The sequence below is a fragment of the Trachinotus anak genome, unplaced genomic scaffold (genome assembly GCF_046630095.1).
Source record: "Trachinotus anak isolate AG129_WGS33_773 ecotype Australia unplaced genomic scaffold, CSIRO_AGI_Tana_v1 ptg000019l, whole genome shotgun sequence".
NCBI lineage: Eukaryota > Metazoa > Chordata > Actinopteri > Carangiformes > Carangidae > Trachinotus > Trachinotus anak.
In genome coordinates this window covers 13,879,836-13,901,797 of record NW_027273870.1, presented here as the reverse complement: position 1 = coordinate 13,901,797, position 21,962 = coordinate 13,879,836, and the positions used below count along the sequence as shown (strand labels likewise).

Genomic DNA, 21,962 nt, shown 5'->3' with positions numbered 1-21,962 from the left:
ACTATTATCTTTAAGTTCACAATTTCAAATTGCATATTAAGCAGGTTAATGGAAACACACCTATGCAACTTAGCTGATTTTGCATAGCTTCCTGTGACGTCACAAAAGGCGAACTTTTTCCATATGTGCAGTTGCACCTCCCAGCAACTGCAAACAGACTCTGGACAAAACGTGTAATATACTGTACCTGTAAATACTGTTTACATCTTGCAGTATCAAATCTTTAACCAACCCTTTCTTCCTCTCCTTACAACTGTAGGTGCAGCATCCTGACCAACCATCACCTTCGTTTGTGACCCAAAGCGAGCTGCTGATACTCAGCCCTGCCACCTTTTTGTCTCATCAGCCTCTGCTTACATCCTCTCTTCAAGGTTGCAGAAGGACACCGTACACCTGTAACCCCTCAAGATACATATGGCTGGAGGTGCCCCTTGCACACATAAAAGGTACCCTTTGCCACAGTTTTGATGAGGTAATTTTTGGGCTGTTGCACCAGAGAGGCTATATCATTGGAGGGATTGTTGAGGGAGCGTATTATCGAAGCCTCAGTGCTCTCCGCTGGGGAAGGAAGCAGAGGAGAGGTCCTGGAAGTCTCAGGAGACAAGGGTAGAGAAGAAAACGGTCTGTTCCTGGGAGGTTGACGGATACATAACTGACAGGCACGGTCGTCCACCAACACAGTGGAAGAAGGAGAACTGGGTTTTCTATGCTGCCATTGCTGAGATAAAACCATTATCTGTTCATACATAACCCTGAGTACATCACATCGGCACTGTAATTTTAGCTCTTTCTCAACTGTTTCATTCACATGGATACTGATGGATGTTCTACTGGATTTCCCCCCAGAGCTTTTGGAGAGAACCACACTATCACTTCCTGCTTTCACATCCCTGGTGCAGCTGGCAGGTGAGGTGGTTTAAATCAGCCACCAGTGGGGTTTAGGGATGCCCCGACACAGGAAAACCAGGCTACTCCACTGGCCCGCTTACAGACTGTTGTTTATAGTACGAGTCCTGGACTGAGAGCTAACTGTCTCCTTCTCTAACAGGGAGCATAATTTTTTTATTTACAAGACCTTTTCTCAGCCACCCAGACCGCTGATCTCCAGGTGCTGAAAACTTTAAAATCTCCATGTGCAGACTTGGCTACAGTCTTGATCTGAACTTTTTCTAAGCTGAAGAAACTCACAGACAGAGGAAAAGAAATCTCACATCATCATCCCAGACTTCAAACTTTTTACTCTTCTTTCATCCTCTTTTCATTTCTTGCTGTTGCTTTTGTTCCGCCTTATAAATCAATCTCCTACTATAACAGGCTTACCTCTGCCAACTCTGGTACCTCACTAAACTCCCATTTATAGACCAATCAAATCAGTCTGGACCAGTTCTCTGTATTTTAGGATTTGATTGCACCAAGTAAAAAATTAAATTATTCTTTTAGTGAAAGGGTCCAAATACTTTTTTTAATTTAACATCAAACAGCCATATTTTGTAATTGCACTATTGTCATGATTTTCACCAAGCCTTTATTCACCTCGCAGATTTACTCTTTGTAGACTGTTATTATTATTTTTTTTTTGTATGTGTACGAATTTTCAGTTTCTGTTGGCTCGTATTGTAGTTGATTGACATGTTGGGTGAAACACAGTTCAGCTAGTGTTGTGGATGTGCCTACAACTCTTTTCCTTTTTATAATCTGTGGCTTATTTGTTCATCCCGCCTAACCACCTGTTTTTGTGGCTAACAGGGAAACAAGGCTTTTACCGCAGAGACGTGTAAGCTTCTTTTAATCTCTCACCCTCAGCAGATCAGATCTGACCTCAGAATCTAAGAAAACAAACATTCACTCCTCCTCCCATCTCAGCCTGGTGATACACAGGAACCTCTTTTCCACTTGAGAGAACAAACTTAGCTACTCCTCCATCTCTTTTGTACCTCTCCTTTACATTTTTTTTTCTTTTTGCCAGTCTATCGTGTATGTTTCCAAACTACAAACCCACTCAATACACCTGAAGAAATTTTTGACTTTGAATGACAAATCCTACAGTGTAGCAGTTGCTGAACAGACACCACACCACACACACACAGGAAGTGATGCCAGGTGGCAGCAGTAAGAGCGGAGGGCGGGGTCCATCCTCGTCACCCCTCCCCCACGCTGTGGTCCCGCCCAGCAGACCCCTGCGACCCTCCCGTTACGTCCCTGTGTCTGCAGCCACCTTCTTCCTCGTTGGTTCCACCACACTGTTCTTCTGCTTTACGTAAGTGGCAACAGCACATCAGCCACACACACACAAACACAGGCCTGTTTATGTGCTCTGATGAACAAGTAATTCATACCGGTCAAAAGTTTTACATTACCCCCATTTTCCAATGTTTCAATTGAAATTTCAGTAGCTCAAGCCCAGTGGAAAACCTCAAATGGTATAAAGGTATAAAAAAAAAAAAAAAAAAAGGTTTAGGTTCAAGATTGAAAACTACTGCAGGAAGTAGGACTGTATACTGCTGTCAGAGTGGTCAGACTGGTTGGTCAGAGCTTCATCCTACAGCAACATAATGAGCCGCAGCGTTAGAAGACCAGAACCAGATGATGAAGACCAGCATGGTCTCTAGACCTGAACCCCATGGTGGTATGGGTAAGGGTTTGATTTCAGAGTACACTGAGATTTCACACTTAGTAAATTTCAATAACAACAGTAAAAACTGAGGTGTTGTAAAACTTTAGACTGGTAGTGTACTGTACATCATAACAAATGCAAGATGAAAATGGTAATGGAGAGCGGGGTCCTGTTCTTGATTTAATTGGTGATGATTTGACACAAGCCATAACTGTTCAGCTGTAGAGCTGTTTTCAGAGCATTACATCCTTAAAGGTTTCATATAGTATAAAGGTAGATCTCCATGTGTTTTTTCTAGGTCTAGGTTCTATATTAATACTGTGAAAGTATCAAAGCCTCACTCCACAGAGAAATGCACACAGCCTGTATTCAGTAACTGAGCCTTAAAACCAGCCGTCAGGACTGTAACTTTGTGATGTTACAGCGCCCCACCCACCCCGGCCCACCATCCAACCTTGCAGTGTTTACCTGATAGCTGCTCGCCAATCAGGAGAGAGGTTCTCAGTCTGTCTCTCCATCCTGTAAGAGGAACTCCTCCCTTTTTTCCTGTGAAGGCGTCTTTGGAGGGAGTTCTTCCTCATCCAATTTGAGCATTTAAAGACAGAGGGTTTTTTTACGTTGAATGGTTTGTGAGGTCCCATGAGGCATTTTATGATATTTGGCCTTATAAATAAAATATGACTTGACTCTAACCAGGCTGTGTCTGTCCTGAGTGGACCAGATGCAGCCTGGTTACCAACCTGAGACCCATGGTGTGGATTGAACTGAGGTTGTTTTCACATGTAAACAACATTTTCAGATTCATCTGCCTCAGTGTGGCCTTCACACCCTGTGAGTGTTTCTGACAGAATGCTAAGTCAGTGGTGTTATAGACTGTCATCACTAATCTTGCTGACACTACACTGGGTAGATGTGAGAAAGTCAGATTGACAGGTGTGTGTGTGTGTGGGGAGCACTGGCACCCGTCTGTTTGTGTATTTGTAGGTGCATATGTGAGAAAAATCTAATCTGTGTGTGTGTGTGTGTGTGTGTGTGTGTGTGTGTGTGTGTGTGTGTGTGTGTGTGTGTGTGTGTGTGTGTGTGTGGTTAATGTGGTGGGCAGGCTGTGCTTCAGATTAGTGAGGAGAAAATAGGCCAACATCTGTTACCCTGACAAAAGCCCATCATCCAGTCTCTCCCTGAGTGTGTTGCTGTTTGTTTCCCTGCAGTCTCTCTCATTCCCTCACTCTCTCACCAGTGAAGTAACACAAGACAGAAGTCCTGATCACAATTATCTGAGAAATGAGGGAATTACACAAACGTAACAAAGAAACCACTTCAGAGAGTTTTCACTCCCCTTCACTTTATTATGTTGTAGATTTAATTTTAAATGAACCAATCAACAACCATAGACTGTTGTAAAAATGGACACATACTCTGGGTCTGAAGTGAAGCCAATGCTGAAGTGTCTCTTAACCTGCATTCTATCTAATGACCATCAGGGGGCGTCTCCACTGGTTGTAAAAAGAAGTCTGATTGTTTTGAAGTCTATGTGAAAGTCGCTCTACTTCTCACTTGATTTATTGCCTAACATACATAACGTTTTCCTAATGAGTTTATGGTCTCAATCTCTAGTTACAAGTCTTCTTCAATACAACATGATGTTTATTTTTTTTAATTATGGTCCCATTTAGAGGAAAATAGACCATAAAGCAGGGTACTGCACTTTACAGCAGAAATAAACATTTTTACAGCCTGGTAAAAAAAAAAATGGTTTTGGTCTCTTTAGCTAATTTCCTGCTTCATGACAACTGTATGGAGGGTGAATTTTTATATAACTCACCTGTTTATTTATTTTTTTTTTTTTGGGGGGGGGGGGGGTCTGTCAGTCTGATATTGTAAGATTAAAAAAATCTGATTATCAAAATAATCTGGCGGGCCAGATATTATTGCTGGAGGGCCAGTTTTGGCCCGTGGGCTGCCAGTTGCCAACCACTGCTGTTGAGATGATTTTTGTTTACTGGATTGAACCAAACTGATAACAGGGAAAACCCAAGGTTGATTTTTTTGTTATTTACATTGAGCTGGACATTTGGAACATGACTGAGGAGAATGTTTTTCTTCAATAATAATGGAACATCTTTATGCTGGGTGGTTGAATTCATTCAAGTGAAGTGTTTTTTGTTTGGTAGCATTTGCAAATTATTCTTAATCTGTGTGATCTGAGTAAAATTAACCAGTGGTCATGTGACTGTAAATCTTTTGTAGGGTTTGAACTTTAATTAGATTAAATAGTCAAAACTGGTCTAAACCGCTACAACATGTTGTAGTAATAATGGCTTCATATAAATTTCAAACCAGCTTTAAAGTTCATGTGAATCATCTCCGATCAAATCAAACCTCAAATGGAGAACATTGCCCTTCTGCTCATGTTCTGGATGTAACAGGTGAAATTAAGACCACTCTAAAACATCACCACACAAACATATTTTCCTGAATGTCCAGATGTTCCTTCATTGACACTGATAATGATGATCAGCCTGTAAAAAGACCCTGCAGCTCTTTTGTCGGGGACCGCACCCTCCTGGTCATTTTTTTCCTCTGTGTGTCAGACTTGGTCTCTTCTCTTCCTGCTACAGGTGTCCATGGCTGTCGGAGCGTTTCTCAGTAGCTGTGCCCATTTACAATGGAGTCATCTTCCTGTTTGTTTTGGCGAATTTCTGTATGGCCACATTCATGGACCCTGGCATCTTCCCGAGAGGTGAGTGCTTTGGCGGTTGGATGGACTGAGTGTATGTGAGAAGCTTCAGGGTTTTGGATAAAAGATGATTTTGGATAAAATCTGCTAAATTAGTAAATGTAGATGTGAGGAGGTCAAAACTCCAGCATTAGGAGACCTTTATTAGACCAACGTGTTTCAGCTTGTTGCCTTCATCTGGGTCATCACAAAGCATATCTCAAGTGACATTTAAATAGGATAGACAAAGAGAAAAACGCGATTCAGCCATATGTGAACACATAAATACCTCTGCGAAGGGCGTTTGGTTCTTGGGTCATGTGGCTTCAGGCCAATCGTTGTCTCAGGCTGATGGGGAATGTCCAATAAGGGACAAGGGTGCCACCATGTTTAGTTCATATCCTGGAGAGATGCAACAAAAGGGTTGTACAAAAGAGACAAAATGTGTCCTTTTGATGTGGCATAGAAAAAAACTTGCATTTAAAAAAACTTTATAAATTACAGCATGCAACATAAAAACTACACCATATTAATCATCATAAAAATACATAAATGTCCATAAATGCATCCAAACATCTGCAAATCCAGATAATTAAACTATTTAACACTATAAAAACGACTATAAAAAATCACACAGTATAAAAAATCGTTAATTGAGAAAATGTAACTGAAGAGGTCACTAGATACTGTCTGTGGAAGAGTAGAAGAGCTTCAGACCCAGTTACTAATTTTTTTTTTTCACACTTTATGTGTGAAAACCCCATGAAACAAAATATTATTAATCATGCCAGATGATTTTTACAGAGTTTCAAACATATCTGGAGGAACTGATTATTTTCTGATTATTTAGATAAAACTGGGTAAAGAATCTCCAATAAGTTTGAAAGTTTGTCCCTGTGGGACATTGGGAGTATACTGAAGAAAAAATCACTCAAATGATTTCAGCTGCAACATAACAACATCTGAACGCCCTGTGATCACAGAACTGTGTGTCTTCTTCTGTCTCCATCTCTGCAGCCGAGGAGGACGAGGACAAGGAGGACGACTTCCGTGCCCCCCTCTACAAGACGGTGGAGATCAGAGGGATCCAGGTCAGGATGAAGTGGTGCTCCACCTGCCGGTTCTACAGGCCGCCACGGTGCTCCCACTGCTCCGTCTGTGACAACTGTGTCGAGGTGTGCTCACACTCAGCCGTGGACTGTTGCCATAGAAGCAGGCAGGAAAGCTGAGAAAGGACAAAACACTGAAGTAAAAATACAGCAGTTTAGATGCATTATGTACCTGGGTCTAAGTCAGTTCATGATCAGACCATGTATAGTTGATACTCATCCATTGACATTGGCCTTGATTGGTCTCTAACAGTCTTTGGAGGGGAGGGGTGGGGGGAACAGAGTGGTTTGCTCTTCCAGTCTCATGCTAGCACTAGCTTGATTTCTTGAACTTGGATATGTCAGCCATTAAATCACATGATATTGCTGCCACTTTACTGTGTGTAATGTAAATATAGGTTGCAGCTTCTTAACCAGGAAGTAGGGTGTGACGCTTGGTAACTGTATCCATGTTGAACAGTGCACTTGTTTTCTCACCACAGTGTCCTCTCACCCTAACATGCAGGATTTCGACCACCACTGTCCATGGGTCAACAACTGCATCGGCAGGAGGAATTACCGCTACTTCTTCCTCTTCCTGCTGTCTCTGACTGCTCACATCATGGCAGTGTTTGGCTTTGGCCTCCTCTTCATCCTCTACCACCGCCAGAACATTGACCGCCTGCACGCCATCGTCACGTATCCTTCACCTTTCCCGTGTATTTTTGTCCTGCTGATGTGTTTCCCTCCTCTGCAGTGACCAAAGCTTCTCCTCTGCTTCAGCATGTTTGTGTTATGGTTGTGTGAGATGTCCTGAGGATTTATTTCCCTCTGGTGTGGGAGGATTTTACTCCCACAGTCAGGGAGAAGTAATGAAAGTTGACTTTTCTCTGATTTAAGGAATCGCTGACTGTGTTAAAGATAGTGAAGTCAGTAAACCAGCATGGAGCAAGAGAGAAAGAGGTGAAAGACATGCAACAGAAGTCCAACTGTGGACACTGTGGTTGTGTGGCCTGCACCAAATTGTAATTATTTTGATGATCACGATGTACGTTCCTCTGTCTGTGTGCTGAGTCTGGTCTCTTACAGTCCTTGACCCCTGTGCTCTCAGACTGGCTGTAATGTGTGTTGCGGGTCTGTTCTTCATCCCTGTTGCTGGCCTCACTGGTTTCCACATAGTGCTAGTGGCCAGAGGCAGGACTACCAATGAACAGGTAGTGTGTCAGCACATGTGCACCAGGGAGAGATAGAGCTACCACTGAGTCCCAGAGATCCTGTCAACAAGATTTCAGAATCAGTGAAATTAATTATAGCAAATTAAACATCCCCAATCATTTTAATTTCTCTCTCTCTCTCTCTCTCTCTCTCTCTCTCTCTCTCCCTTTCCCTCTCCCCCTCTCTCTCTCTCTCTCTCCAGGTGACAGGGAAGTTCAGAGGAGGTGTGAACCCTTTCACCAATGGCTGTTGGAAGAATGTCTCCCATGTGCTCTGCAGCTCACAGGCTCCCAGGTGCATTTTTTTAAATATGTCGTTTTTATTTGAAACGTATTTTGTGTAGAGAGACAGGAAACATGGGGACAGAGAGAGGGGCATGACATGCAGACAAGGCGCTGGCTGACCGGGAGTCGAACGACTCAGCTATCAGGTCATCCCCAAATTTGTCCTTTTTATTCACCCTCCTCTCTGTGGTTGGCTGTTCACAAGTATGTCTCCTTCCATGACCCATGAACATTTTGCACAGCAGCAAAATATATGAGACACAAAACAGCCCTAGAGTGAATGAGTGTTAGGAGTATCTGCAAGGATTTAAGACTCTGCTCACTGCTGGATGTTTGAGCTTCACTCTGCAGAATGATGTGTGTGCAGAGTTTGACACTAGAGATGATTTACACACTTACAAAAGTGTGATGTGGGAGCCTAAAGCCTCCAGTGCTCATACACTGAGAATATACTTCTCAGTCAATAGACGATATCATGCATCTATCATTAAACTTATAAAATGAACAATAGTTGCATGGTCATATCCTGTGAATTTATCAACAAAGGAGAAGGAGAGGAGGTCACTTTGAGAATTTCAACTTTCCATATTATTCAAAGCAAGTATCTTTGTCTTAAACCATGTGTGGTGATAGGTGGAAACTGCTCTGATTGTAAACAGCATATCTCAGTGCTCTGTTGGCGTTTCACTACATTTGGAGTGAAGCTTGTGCATGTGCAGTAGGTGTTACTTGTGTGTCAGCTCACTGTCATTGTGCTCTCTGTAGGTACCTGGGCAGGAAGAAGTGTGTGCAAAGTGTGTGTGTGCAGCCTCCTTTTCTGCGGCCACAGCTGACGGAGGCCCAGCTTGCTGCAAAGATCCTGGACAATGGCATCCAGGGAGACCTGCACCGGGTAAGGACAGCAGGACTGGAGCCCACAGGGGCAGTGTTTATGGCACAGTGAAATTACACTGTGCCATAAACACTGCTCTGGTATTATCAACCCGTTTTATTGAAACAGAACACGAACAGATAAAAAGCATAGCAGCTCCAGCCTGCTGGCGTCAGGATTTGTGCTTCTCATTCAAATCTGCACTCGTTTGCATAAGTTTGCATAAACGCAGATCCGTCTGGCATCAAGAAGAAATCACAATCAGACGAACTTTATTGACCCCAACAAGAAATTGCTTTGTTAGAATTGGTCAACACAGGAAAGAGGAGGTAAAGTATAAAGGTAAAAACTAGTTTAAAATAATAGAAATATTAAATACATAGTAAGTGAAAAGAAAAATGTACAAATGCAAATGTGCAAAAAGCAAAACGTAAGTTGTCCACTGTCACATATTTGAAGTCATTAAGAAGGGGGGGTAATGTGGACCCCAGCTAACCGCTAACAGAAATGTTGTTTATAGCAAATAACTTTTATTTTAGAAACAAATGGTTCGACTGTCTGGTGTGAGATCTCTCCATCACCCATGCACAATCAGCTGGTCTGTTGCACCTGTGCCCCACATAGACGTCACCTGCGTCATAGATGGCACCTCTACACTGCCACCTGCAGTAATCTTCATGTAGACTACAAATATAAACAGACAGAAGTGATAACAGTAAACAATAAGCTGCCTGTTAAACACAGGTGAGTTCACCTCTTCACCTTTATATCATCTGTGGTTAAAACCTTATCAGTCATATCCACAGAAATAAAACCAGTCTGTTATTTTTCGCCTGCAGGAAGCTCAGATATTTATATTACACCAGAGAGCACTGTTTGTGTTCCCAGCTCTGATTGAAACTTTACTCAGACAGCAGGAAAAAGAAAGTGAAGCCAGGGACACTTTCATCTGATCTCCTGTTGTCACAAGGGGCGTAGCTGCAGAGGATAACAGAGAGCCAGCAGACCTGGGATCAGTAGTTGACCAACCTCTTTACATTATCTGCATAAAAGTAGCACAGTGAATGTTTCCAGAGTAAAATGAGAGTGAACCATGTTCTGCATTAAAACTGCTGTTACCTGTCACTGGTCTCTACACATTCCTTACATATGAAGTGATGTGTTCATGTTTGTATGAGTTTCTGTCTCTGATTCTCATCTGTGTGTTGTCTCCTCTCTCCAGTCCAGGTCCAGTCTGGAGATGATGGAAAGCCAGTCATGCGACGCCGAGCCTCCGCCTCCACCTAAACCAGAGCTCCGTTACCCAGGAATCAACAGAGGGAACACGGAGGGTAAAGCTTCCCCACCTGCTGCACATTGATCACACATTGATCTGCTCATGAAATGTCTCAGTGTCTTGTTGTGGTAACTAAACTCTGGTTTTTATTTGTTCCTCTGCAGAGTGCAGTCTATTGAACAAAGCCCCGCCCACTCCCACCATGTACAAATACAGGCCCACCTACAGCCCTGGCAAGAACCACACGGCACTCACGCATGCATATGCCAACCAGGTAAAACACACACACTCACACACACACACACACACACACACACACACACACACACACAGTCTCTTCAGAGTTGGCTCGTATATAAAAACAAGGTGTGCTTGTGTGCTTGTGTGTGTGTGTGTGTGTGTGTGTGTGTGAGCGAGCAGATAAGCTTTTCTTCCATTTGTCCCTGTTTCTGTTTCTTTTATCTGTTTGATTTAGATCTAATGGATCTCCATTTTTGTTTTTTTCTTTTTGATTTCCTGTCGGCCATCTTGGTTTGGTTTCTCAGTGGCTTTCTGTTGATCAGTATCAGTAAGTGATTGTTCTGAAAGCATTTCCCCCTCTTATCTTCACTCTAACTTTGTTTCCTGTTCCTTTCTGTTTGCTCTGGACGTGGGTGAAATACTGTTTGAAATTACCAGTAACTGGATTTATACACAGATCAGCCACAACATTAGAACCAGCTGCTTTCTTTAAATCAAAGGATTGGACCTGAACACACCTCACACTCAGTATTTGTACCCATGTCTGGTTCATATCCTTCCACCTGTCAGTAGGTTTCACCTCTTTTCAGTTTGTTGTCATTAGTCCCCTCTTTGTTCTCCTCCTGTAGAGCTTAAAGGGAACTGTCCCCTGTAGCTCAGATACTGTCGAAAGTTCTGTTTCACCATCAGTTTGCACTTTTCCATTTTCCAGTAATGTCCCACAAGCACCCTCTGATCTCTGATATTGCTCCTCTCACCTGATCTGGACTCATATGGAGGAAATACTTGACGCCACATACAGATGTCAGTCATTCATACCACACAATAAACTGTCATAATACAGAGGAATCAATGGAGAAGATGAACAGAGTGCTGCAGGAAGTTAGTTAGATTTCAGCTCCTCTGGTTCCCTCATCCTGAAGTCTCTGGGTTTTCTGAATGGGTTTCTGGTTAAATGGCTAAAATAAGGTCTGTGGTTAAAGGAGGCATTTAAATTTTGCTATTGCTACACAGCTAACATTAGCATTAGCAGCTGTTTACTTACCAGTATAGAAGAAACATTGTGAGGTGGAGGAAAACACTAATGTTAACTTGTGTCACATCTTTTCTTCTACTGAAGTTAGCATGCTAACCAACTAGCCCTACCCTGGCTCAGCAACTCACTGTAGCCTCCAGTCTGTCAGAGGTTGTCGGGGACGTTAAACGTCTCAATGTGAAACGGATCACCAGTCCACCTTTACAGCCTCGTTGGGTTTATACTCACGCTCTTACAAACTGTTACTAACTTTGTAAGAGGAAAGGCTTTTGTAGAAGAGGTCAGAGCTAAATCAAATTGCAAGTTGAAGTTCAGTGGTGGTGACGTTGAAGTCATGTTACCGTGGTGTAGTTGGTTTATAGCTTAACATTAGCTTTTTACTTCTGTTGATTGTATTTAGGCTTTATTCATAAAGTGGTGTTCATTAGTGAAGATTATCCTGCTGAACAAAACGTCCAGAAGACAATGGAGAAATCCCATTGGCCCATCTGCTGCACTCTGTTTGTTTCCCTCTTTTTCGATATTTTGTGGATACAAAGTGGAAGTTTATATAAAGTCTTCATCTCTGTAACAATTTTTAAAGTACTAACAATTCATCCTGTTTTATGAGAGCAGAAAAAGGTCATACTCGCTTTTTATCCTGTCATCCCGAGATAATTACATATTATCAGGAGAAAATGTTATCTTCCATTATCTCAACATAACACAACTGATATCTCAAGAAAACAAAAAAAAAATGTTCTCCTGATAAAATGTCTGTATGTCAAGAGAACGGGATAAAAAAATATTTTTGAGTATGACCTTTCTCTGCTTCTGTACTGTTTATGATTTGTCTTTTTTTATTTCATTAGTAATCTTACATCTTAGTTGTAATGAATGATCTAACCTCAGGGAGAGAAACATTTTCCATGTATTTGATGTACAGTTGGTTAGTATCAATATGATGTATAATGTACACCTACAGCTGTTCTTTAGTCTTTATTACAGTTAACAGTTTGTGTTCCGTTGTTTCTTTAGTGACGCTTAAACCCTCACAGCACCATTATACTAGAGAGTATTGTTACAAAAATTACATCATATTGGATCGGTAATATGGAAAAAGGAATGGTTGACATTCTGTATTTGGATCTGAAGAGCAGCTTTCTGTCAGTGGACGTTGAACAGGGCGGATGGCTGTGAGGCAGCAGGACGTGATCAAACAGCAGCAGGTGGTAGAGATGCTGTGCTGAACTTAACTTCATCTTTTCACAGCACAGTCCATATCTTCTATTTGAATTCAGTCGCTACATGACACACCTGCGGAAGTGTTCTGATGCTGTTGGTATTAATGGTGTGTTGTTTCCGGCCAGACGGTGCCCGGCTGGCTCAAACCGGGACAGTGAACTCCACAGATAGAACCGGTCACAAAGAGCCAGGCTGAACTGACGCAGAGAGCGAATGTCCACTGACAGAAAGTTTGGACTCAAGGTTAAAAACTCATTGTATTTGACCTGCGCAGTAAAGATACTGGTAAGACCATCAGTATCAGTTCTGACCTATGAGGAGGTTCCTGTCTGGCAAAGACATGTTGCCACAGTTATGTTAGAGGTGTTGTGTCAGGATGTGAACACTACAGGGAGTTTCAGTGCAGCAGGGATTCACAGAAATTTCTCTGCTCTTATTTGCTCAGCTTCTTGTTGTTTCTTTTCCCTCCTTCCTCTTCCTCTCTCCTTCACCCTCCCTCTTCTCTCTCCCCCACCTCCTGCCTCCTCCAGTTAAGTCGAGGAGAGAGTGTTGGCAGTGCCAGGGACTCCTCCTCCTCCACCTCCTCTCTCCTCCAGGCCAGCCAGCAGCCTGGTTTCCGCTCTCAGCCCAGCCTGGACCGGAGGGACGCCGCGCCTGACAGGGGGGGAAGAGGCGGGGAGAGGAGGGAGGGGGGGGCGGAGGCGGGAGGAGGGGGCATCCCTGGCTACTCCCTTGGTGGGCGCTCGTACCCCTCCTTCTCCGACCCCACCGTCCTATCAGGAGTGGCATCACGATCTTCCAGCTCCACACACACTTCCGCGGGCGCCGCCCACATTTCCGAGGCAACCACCACCTCGGCTAGCTTCAAGAGCTTAGCCAATCAGACACCCCCGCCTCACCACGCGTCTCGTAATGGGAGCCTGTCATATGACAGCCTCCTGGCTGGCGGTGATGATTTTGACAAGGGGGTGGCAGTGGGTTCAGCAGCCCCTGAGGTTTCCTCTGGGAGACCCTGCACACCAGCAGCTGGTGCCTACAGCTCCCCGTTCTTGTCTTCACAGCAGAGAGATGCTGAGCTGCACTCCCAGTCCTCCCAGTCACCCCATCACCACCACCGTTCCACCCACCACCACCACCCCTACCTCCATCGCTCGTCCTCCTCCACATCCTCCTCCCCACCTCCTCCTCCAGAGAGGGAACGCCTAATGGGCGAGCCCCACCCTGGCGCTCACCCCCCACCTGCCAATCAGGCCTCTGCTCCCCCCTCATCCTCAGCCCCACCTCCCCCACACCATCACCACCACCACCACTCCCATCACCACCACCACCACTCCCATCATCACCACCACCACTCCTCCTCCTCTTCCTCCACCTCCCGCCCTCCCCGTTTCGCTGCCCCTCACGCACCCACCCACCACGCCTACCCCTACCGCACCCGCTCCACTGACACCCCTCTGGGCTCCACCTCCACGACCCATCCTCCCCGTTCCCCACACCCCCCACCTTTGGGCAAGTCGCTCTCTTACTCAAGCGCTGCTGCAGCTGAAATGCAGTACCGGCTGGTCCGAAAGGCCTCGGCGTCAGCCGGAGCGAATGCAGCAGGGGTAGGAGGAGGAGGAGGAGGAGGAGGAGGAAGTGGAGGGATGGGAGGAGGAGGAGGAGGAGGAGGAATACAAGCACCGAAGTGAGTATGAGTTTCGCCTTTTGTCAGGACGATTGGTTTGCTGCTAACCCTGAAAAAATCACCCGCCCGCCTGAAAACCTGACTACCTGATTGACTGCTGCTCCTCCTCTTCCCTTCTCTCTTCCTCCTCCTCCTCCTCCTGCCAGATTTCCTGTGAGTTCCTCCTTCTTCTCCCTTTGCTTGTCTTCATTCATCTGTGAGGTTTCTCTGTTACATGTGTGATGTTGTGTTCTGCCTGTGTGTTCTTGTCTTCTGCATCATTACCACCTTCTGTTCCAACATCATTTTGTTCCAGTGCCTACAGTCTTCATCAGATGATCTATGCAGTAAACACTCCTCAGCTTCAGAGTGATGCAGCAGGAACAAGAAGAGATTCATGTTTCCTTACACACATTAAGCTTTAGAAATCATTTATAGTTGATTGATTTATTGTTTTTTCTGCCTCTTTCTATTGCCCGGTCCATATGGACTTAAAAGACACCTCACCACACCTTGATGGCAACATGACAAAAATCATCAAATACACCTCCACAAATTAGTGTAAAATACAAATCAATTACCGTATTGTATGGTTACAGTGTCCTCAAAACAAAACAAAAGTTTCCACATTAAAAATCCAACTTAACATATCGACCAAAACACATCAGGATCCTTACAAATATATCCTTAAACTGGTGCACAGAGGGCAAATGAAATTCATCCTCAACAACCCTGAATCACAAAACACAGCCTTTCAGGAGTGACTTTAATCTGCCACTGGTAAAGTACCAGGGGTCAGTTACACAAACCTCCTTAAGGTCTCTTTAAAATGTTCATTTAAGTTTAAGGTTTTCTCATTATCTTGGTATTAAGGAATCACTTAAAGTCAGTTAGACCTTAGCAACCAACTAAGGAAAAAACTGTGACTCTATCTTAACTCAACATGACTAAATGAAGAAAAGGAACACACACCAAGGAGAGTGGGAGAGCCCAACGTACACCGTTAACGATGAGGAACTGATTTTTTCATCACAGATTTGACGGACAGTCGGTCTATGATTTTTCTGACCGTCATCATCAATCCACTTTCCACAGCTGTGCTCGTCCAGCTCCTCTATTACTAATGGTTGTTGTACAGTTTCATACTACAGGCTCTCAGTAGTCAGTTACAGATGAGGTTTTCATGTCCACAGAGTTTAAACTCAGACCGTCTGCTGAATAGTCTGTGAAGTTCCTGTCAAATCAACAGGAATGTGAGATATCAGGACACTCCTTTAATGTGATAACAGGTATCATAAGCTAATGTTAGCAAAAAAAACAGTTTCCAAAGAAACAGGAGAATTTTACTGCTGTAAAATATTTTACTGCTGTAAATTAATTAACTCTTTTCCTTAACTAAGGAAACCTTTTAAGAGATTTTGTGCAACACACTTAGGTAACTCCCTCAGCTAAGGAAAAAGTAAACCTTAAGTGTTATACTTAAGTAGAAAACTTAAGGTGTTTTGTGCAACCGGCCCCAGTTCTTAACTGAACACACAAAGACCTTTGTATTCTCCGCAAGTTTAATTTTATGTATGGTCCTTTTAATCTTATATATATGGTTGTGCATAGTAGTTTATAAGTTCAGATGTACAGAAACATAAATGTTGGTTGTGCAAAAACATCAATAGCAGCAGTAGAACTGTTACTAATGAGTGGAGACAGTCAAGAGGTACAACCCCATTTCCAAAAGTTGGGACACTGTAAAATGTAAATAAAAACAGAATGCGATGATTTGCAAATCATGTAAACACATATTTAATTGAAAATAGAACAAACGCAAATGTTGATTTGCTGAAATTTTATTGTTTTATGAAAAATATATGCTTAATTTGAATTTGATGCAAGTAACATATTTCAAGAAAGATGGGACAAGGGCAACAAAATACTGGTAAAGAAAAAAAAACAACTGGTTGAATATCTCACAACTAATAAGGTTAATTGGCAACAGGTCAGTAACATGATTGGGTATAAAAAGAGCCTCCCAGAGAGACAGAGTATCTGTGCACTCAAGATGGGGAGAGGTTCACCACTCTGTGAAAGACTGTGTGGGCAAATCATGCAGCAATTGAAGAATAATGTTCCTCAACCTAAAATTGCTGAGAATTTGGGAATTTCAGCATCTACGGTTCATAATATAATTTAACAGATTCAGAGAATCCAGGGGAATTTCTGTAGGCAAAGGAACAAGGCTGACAACCAATACTGGATTACCGTGACCTTCAGGTCCTCAGGCGGCATTGCATTAAAAACAGATACGATTCTACATTGGAAATCAGTGCATGGGCTCAGGAACACTTCTGAAAACCATGGCCTGTGAACACACTTCATCGCTGCATCCACAAATGCAGGTTGAAACTCTACAATGCAAAGAAGAAACCATATGTAACCAGGATCCAGAAATGTCACAGGGGAGAGGGACAATCCAGCTTTTTATCAGTGCACAGTCCAAAAGCCAGCATCAGTGATGTTATGGGGGTGCATGAGTGCCCATGGCTTGGGCAGCTTCCCCAATGGGGAACGATATACAGGTTTTGGAGCAACAAATGCTGCCATCCAGAAAACATCTTTTTCAGAGAAGGCCTTGCATATTTCTGCAAGACGATAGCAAACCACATTCTGAGCCTGTTACAACAGCATGGCTCCATAGTAGAAGAGTCTGGATGCTAAACTGGCCTGCTTGCAGTCCAGACCCATCATTCTTGAAAACATTTGGCCCATCATGAAATGAAAAATACAACATAGGAAACCCCAAACTGTTGAGCAGTTGAAACCCTGTATCAGGTAAGAATGGGACAACATTTCACTTTAAAAACTCCAGCAACTGATCGCCTCAGTTTCCTAACGTTTACAAGAGTGTTGTTAAAGGAGGAGGTTATGCAACACAGTGGTAGACATGCCCCTGTCCCACCTTTTTTGAAACATGTTGCTGGCATATATGACCATGTTTTTCATAAAACAATAAAATTCCAGCATTTGATATGTTGTCTTTGTTCTCCTTTCAATTAAATATGGGTTTACATGATTTGCAAATCATCGCATTCTGTTTTTATTTACATTTTACACAGTGTCCCAACTTTTTTAGAAATGGGGTTGTAGAATGAAAAAGGTCAGATGCAGCTGGAAATGAATTCAGGGAAACTTTTCCACTCACTGTTGTTGTAATTGAGCTCCATGTTTGGGCTCGGGACCAAAACATCCAACATTTGTAGATATCTGAAAAGTTTTTCTCTGAGGCACAGTCAGGCGTCTGCATGACAACAGTGAGACACAGTTTGATTTCCTAACATGTTGCTGTGTCTCTCTGTCCCGTCCGTCTCCATCCTGCTCACTGTTTGTTTGCAGCTGCATGAGTTTAGTTTTACCACTGTAGCTCTTCACCTCAGGAACCTGGCTGTGTGTTTTTAATGAAATGGATTGTGTAGAGTTTGAATGCTGCATGTATTGAAGTTCACAGATAAACTATCTACTAAATGAAAACCTTACAGAGATAGAAGCATCAGCATCACATGACAGTAGTGGCCGATTTGGGACTGTGACATCAGCTCTGTCCTTATTCAGGTCTACAAAGGCTGATCCAAAATGAAACGGTCTGCTCATGGATGTATTACATCCATGGGTCTGCTCTAGTGAAAATTTTCACTGTGTCCGCCATTACCATTGCATAGCAAAGCACTGCTCCTGTCACCTAGCAACCTTGACAACATGCAACTTTTTTTCCAAGGTTGAGGCTTTAAGGCCCTCGGTTTTAACAGTTGTACCATTAGCAGTTGAACTGAGCTGAAACCCTATACTTGCATTCAAAAGTGTAATACTTAGGCTGTTTGCTTTCTTTACCGGTGTGCAATGAACAGGTTGGGCCACAAAGGATCCACTTGTTTGATCCTTTGTTGCTGAGGAAAATGACACATTTCTGTGCTGCATTTGAAGGAGCCTTCAAATGGGACGGTCTGGTCACGCTGCTGTGACACAGTCAGTTTTCAGATGCAGCCTCTAAACTGGGACACAGCTATCTACTTTGTCACGGTCCCAAGTTTTCGGATTTCAGTTTCCAGTTCAGCTGTCCAATTAGTGAGTCAGCTGTCAATCTGTAGAACTTGTCTGATTCTTTCAGACTAGTACTCATATACTCTAGGAGCAATTAAGCTGTTACTGAGACCTCCATCTCTTTTTCAGACGTCCTGTCCTGACATCCTAGCGTCACGGATTGTTTCTTTTTTGTGTTTTTTTCAAATCAGGGATGAGCTGATCCAAATGAAACCTCTGAGTCGGACCAATGGTGGCCAGCCCTTCTCCTCCTCCTCCTCCTCCTGCTCTGCCCCTTCCTCTCCCTCTCACCCGGTCAGCGTGTCTGCCCGGCCTGGATTGGCCCATCCTGCCTCAGCATTGGCGCAGAGTCCCGCCCACAAGCCCCAGGGTGGTGGGGTGAAGAAGGTGACAGGCGTCGGGGGCACCACCTATGAGATATCCGTGTGAGCAGTAGTCAGCCTCCAGCTCGGGGACCAATGAGACAAAGAGGAGATGCTGCTGTCTCCTTCATCATACAAGAAAACAATGACACACACCTGAGGATGAGTGGAACCATGTTGTCTAGATCTTACTCTTCATTGGCTGATTGACTGTGGAGCTAAAATGTACTGGACCATCCTGCCTCCAGACATCCACCTCAATAATCCTGCTGGGAAAATGACAGTAAGACCTGGACTGATCTAAGCCCGGACTGGGCTATGAAAGACATTTGTTTTTTTTGTTTTTTTCGAACCATGGGGCTCATTTTTGTGGGTTTTATCATCACTGTAGCTCAGTAGGTAGCATGAGGCACTAGCATGGTCAAGTCTGGGTGTTACATTGTACAGGTATAGCAGTTCAAGGCATTACCACTGCCAGGTTTAAGAGTCTGATGCCAGCTGGGGCCACCAGGGAGCTCTGGATTGGGGTTTATGAAGGTTCATATCAGCACTTTTGGACACTGCATTTAGGTAATAATTTGGTGCCCAATTTAATATTTAAAGTTCACATGTAGAAATCACTGAACACATGACCCCATGATGGTGATTTTAGTGAATCAACACATTCATGCATGGAATAAATTCACAGTTAAGGGCTTACCATAGACGAGCAGTGTGATAAGTAAGACTCCAGATATATCAGACTTGAGTCACATCTGCTTTTTAATACAAGTTCTGGCCCCAGTATTTAATTAAACCCTAATTATCGTGACGGCATCCAGCAAATGGAGTGTGGTGTTATTTCATTGGACCAAGAATACACAACTTGTGGTTGTGTAATGCATGGAGCCCAGACAGGATCACTGTAATGTGTTGTCACTCCCTTTGAGGCCGTCATGCCGTTCGAAGCCTCCGGATCTGTCGTGGAAATGCACAACACGACACCGCAAGAGGTCGATAATCGAACAGTTAGTGGGATTTATGAACTTGTGACAATCTACCAGTGGTTCAGAAGAGCTTCACTAATGAACTGTTCATCAATGTTTCTTTGTGAATTGACTTGCCTTTTGATGGAGGTAAGGAAAATGTGACACTGAAAAAAAAACAAAACAAAAACAAAATGCTGATTCCCTCTTTCTTTAATTCATTTGTTGGTTTATTCCTAGATGTGAATATAATTCCATGTTTGTACAGGATGATGTGATTTTAAATGTGGATTTCTTTAAAAAAAAAACAAAAAAAACAAAAAAAAAAAAAACAAGGCGTTCATACCAGACAGCAGCATGCACTACTATTACTACTAGCCACTATAGGCCACTGTGTTTGGCTGTGGACCATGTTGTCTGTTTGAACAAACAAGAAGTGAGGAAACTAAAGTGAAGAAAGAAAATCATATTTTGGCCTTTTGTTGTTAATGGGGTCCTTTTTTTTCTAGAAAATTAATTCCTTGAGCAATTGCCTTGAAAATAGAATAAGTGTTGTCATTTTTTTCACCTATTTAATTTGAAATTGTTTTATATGAATTTATATGGAAATATAGCTGTTGATAAATGAAGAGTTTTTAATATTAACTCAAAATAGGGGTTGTGTTGCCAGTCTCAGATTGGGATCAAAAGATTAAAGCAGCCCTCCTGATTGGTTTTGGGTGATGTTCCACCGTTGATCTGCTTTTTTTTTTCAGAAAGAAGCCTGATTTGCAATGTCCTAAATGTCCTGTTTTCCAAGATCACATCAGAATAAAACAGGACTGGAATCTCTCAGACCAGATGCCTCATTTATAAGATGGTCTTACAGTCAAATTGTGTCTTTGGTATGAATATAATCTCTATTCCATGACAAAGTATTAGGGCCACTGTTTAAACAAACAAAGCTTCAAGAATTAAGTTGTAATACATAGAAAAACATAAAAATTTTACCAGAAAGTATTATGAAATTTAGTCAGAAAAAAAACATAAGTATATTTATGGGAAAAATTGTAATTTATAAGCAGGTAATTTTTTTTTCTTTTAGAAAAGGGAAGTCATTACTAGATTGAGTTGTATTTTATGAGAAAAAGTCCTCATTTTATAAGAGTCATGAGATGAAGTAAATTTATGAGAAATGTAATTTTACAAGCAAGTAATTACAGAAATTGTAATTTATTTTAGAAAAGGTAAATCCAAGAGATGAAGTAAATTTGAGAATAGCTGTAATTTTACACAAGAAAGTAATTTGGAGATGAAGTTGTAATTTTACAGGCAAGTAATTACACAAGTTGTAATTTATTTTAGAAAATATAAATTTACAAGCAAGTCATTACTGGATAAAGTTGTAATTTCATAGTCATTTTACAACAATGTCTAAACAAGGATTGTGTTATTTCAACACTTAATTATATAAAATAAAGTCAGTATTAGACGAAAAAGGTTCCATCTGAACCATAAAATATGTTGTTTTTTGAACAATTACATGCCAATGTTTTAGCATTTTTTTTAGCATTTCACAACAACATTTTACCTTTATTCTGAAAATGTATTTTTCTCCCTCACAGTGGCCCTAATACTGTTGCACCACTTAAACTGTAGACTAGATGTGTGAATTTTTCTGCTGGTCTCTAAACCTCTTAAAACTGAACTTTATTTGTGAGTGAAGGTGCTCGAGACACAATTAAAAGACGATCAGACAAACTTTGTTTATGGTATTTATTTAATCAAACATAAATGTGCCATTGGTAATAAGCTAAAGATCAACTTTTAACATTTATAGATGAGGCTCAAAGTCTAGGAAAATTTGTTAAATGGTAACAAAAATAAAGTTTTGATGATGTAGTGGACAGTGCATTAAGTCTTCCTTTTACATGCTAAACATTATCCATTGTTTGCAAAAGATTTAACTTTCAGTCACCCACTTCCAGCTGGTTGGAATTATAGAAATGTATCTAACAGCGTTTTGTTGCACCTGTTAAACTTGGATCTCACCTACATTTAGTTTATTCTAGAGCCTCACAAAAAACTAAAATGTTGCCCTGGAACTAGTTAACTGGTGCAACATGTCTAGCAGTTGCTGCCAAGTAACTTATTTTGTAACTTACTTTTACTTTGTAATGGCAGACATGATGGGCATAAGTATGACTTTCAACTTGAGTCTGTCCTCTCTGGAGTTTTGCCTTAATCCAGTCTGGAGGACCTCAGTACTGGAAAGAATATGACAAGTTATGGTGAAATAAATGAAGCACACATCTCATACTACCAGAGAGAATCCTGTGTCTG

The 21,962-nt window shown here is 42.3% G+C and overlaps 1 protein-coding gene across 2 annotated transcripts; it reads left to right on the top strand.

The window, feature by feature from the left end:
• The first annotated feature begins 306 nt into the window (after window positions 1-306).
• zdhhc5a (zinc finger DHHC-type palmitoyltransferase 5a) lies at window positions 307-20,474 on the top strand. Of its 2 annotated transcripts, XM_071503826.1 has the most exons (12): window positions 307-446; window positions 847-2,257; window positions 5,233-5,354; window positions 6,348-6,505; window positions 6,945-7,117; window positions 7,530-7,632; window positions 7,836-7,927; window positions 8,683-8,809; window positions 10,011-10,119; window positions 10,229-10,338; window positions 13,095-14,248; window positions 18,505-20,474. In XM_071503826.1, exons 2-12 carry the CDS (start codon window positions 2,094-2,096, stop codon window positions 18,740-18,742), a joined length of 2,550 nt encoding a protein of 849 aa, XP_071359927.1. In that variant the 5' UTR covers window positions 307-446; window positions 847-2,093; the 3' UTR covers window positions 18,743-20,474. The 2 variants fall into 2 exon arrangements, with proteins under 2 accessions (XP_071359927.1, XP_071359926.1); XM_071503825.1 differs by having other exon boundaries at window positions 394-2,257.
• Window positions 20,475-21,962: the final 1,488 nt, after the last annotated feature.

Coding starts and splice junctions, on each gene's coding strand:
- zdhhc5a (XM_071503826.1), top strand. CDS start 2,094: ATGCCAGGTGGCAGCAGTAAGAGCGGAGGGCGGGGTCCATCCTCGTCA. Junction 6,506..6,944: donor TCTGTGACAACTGTGTCGAG/GTGTGCTCACAC, acceptor CCTAACATGCAG/GATTTCGACCACCACTGTCC. Junction 10,339..13,094: donor CGCATGCATATGCCAACCAG/GTAAAACACACA, acceptor TGCCTCCTCCAG/TTAAGTCGAGGAGAGAGTGT.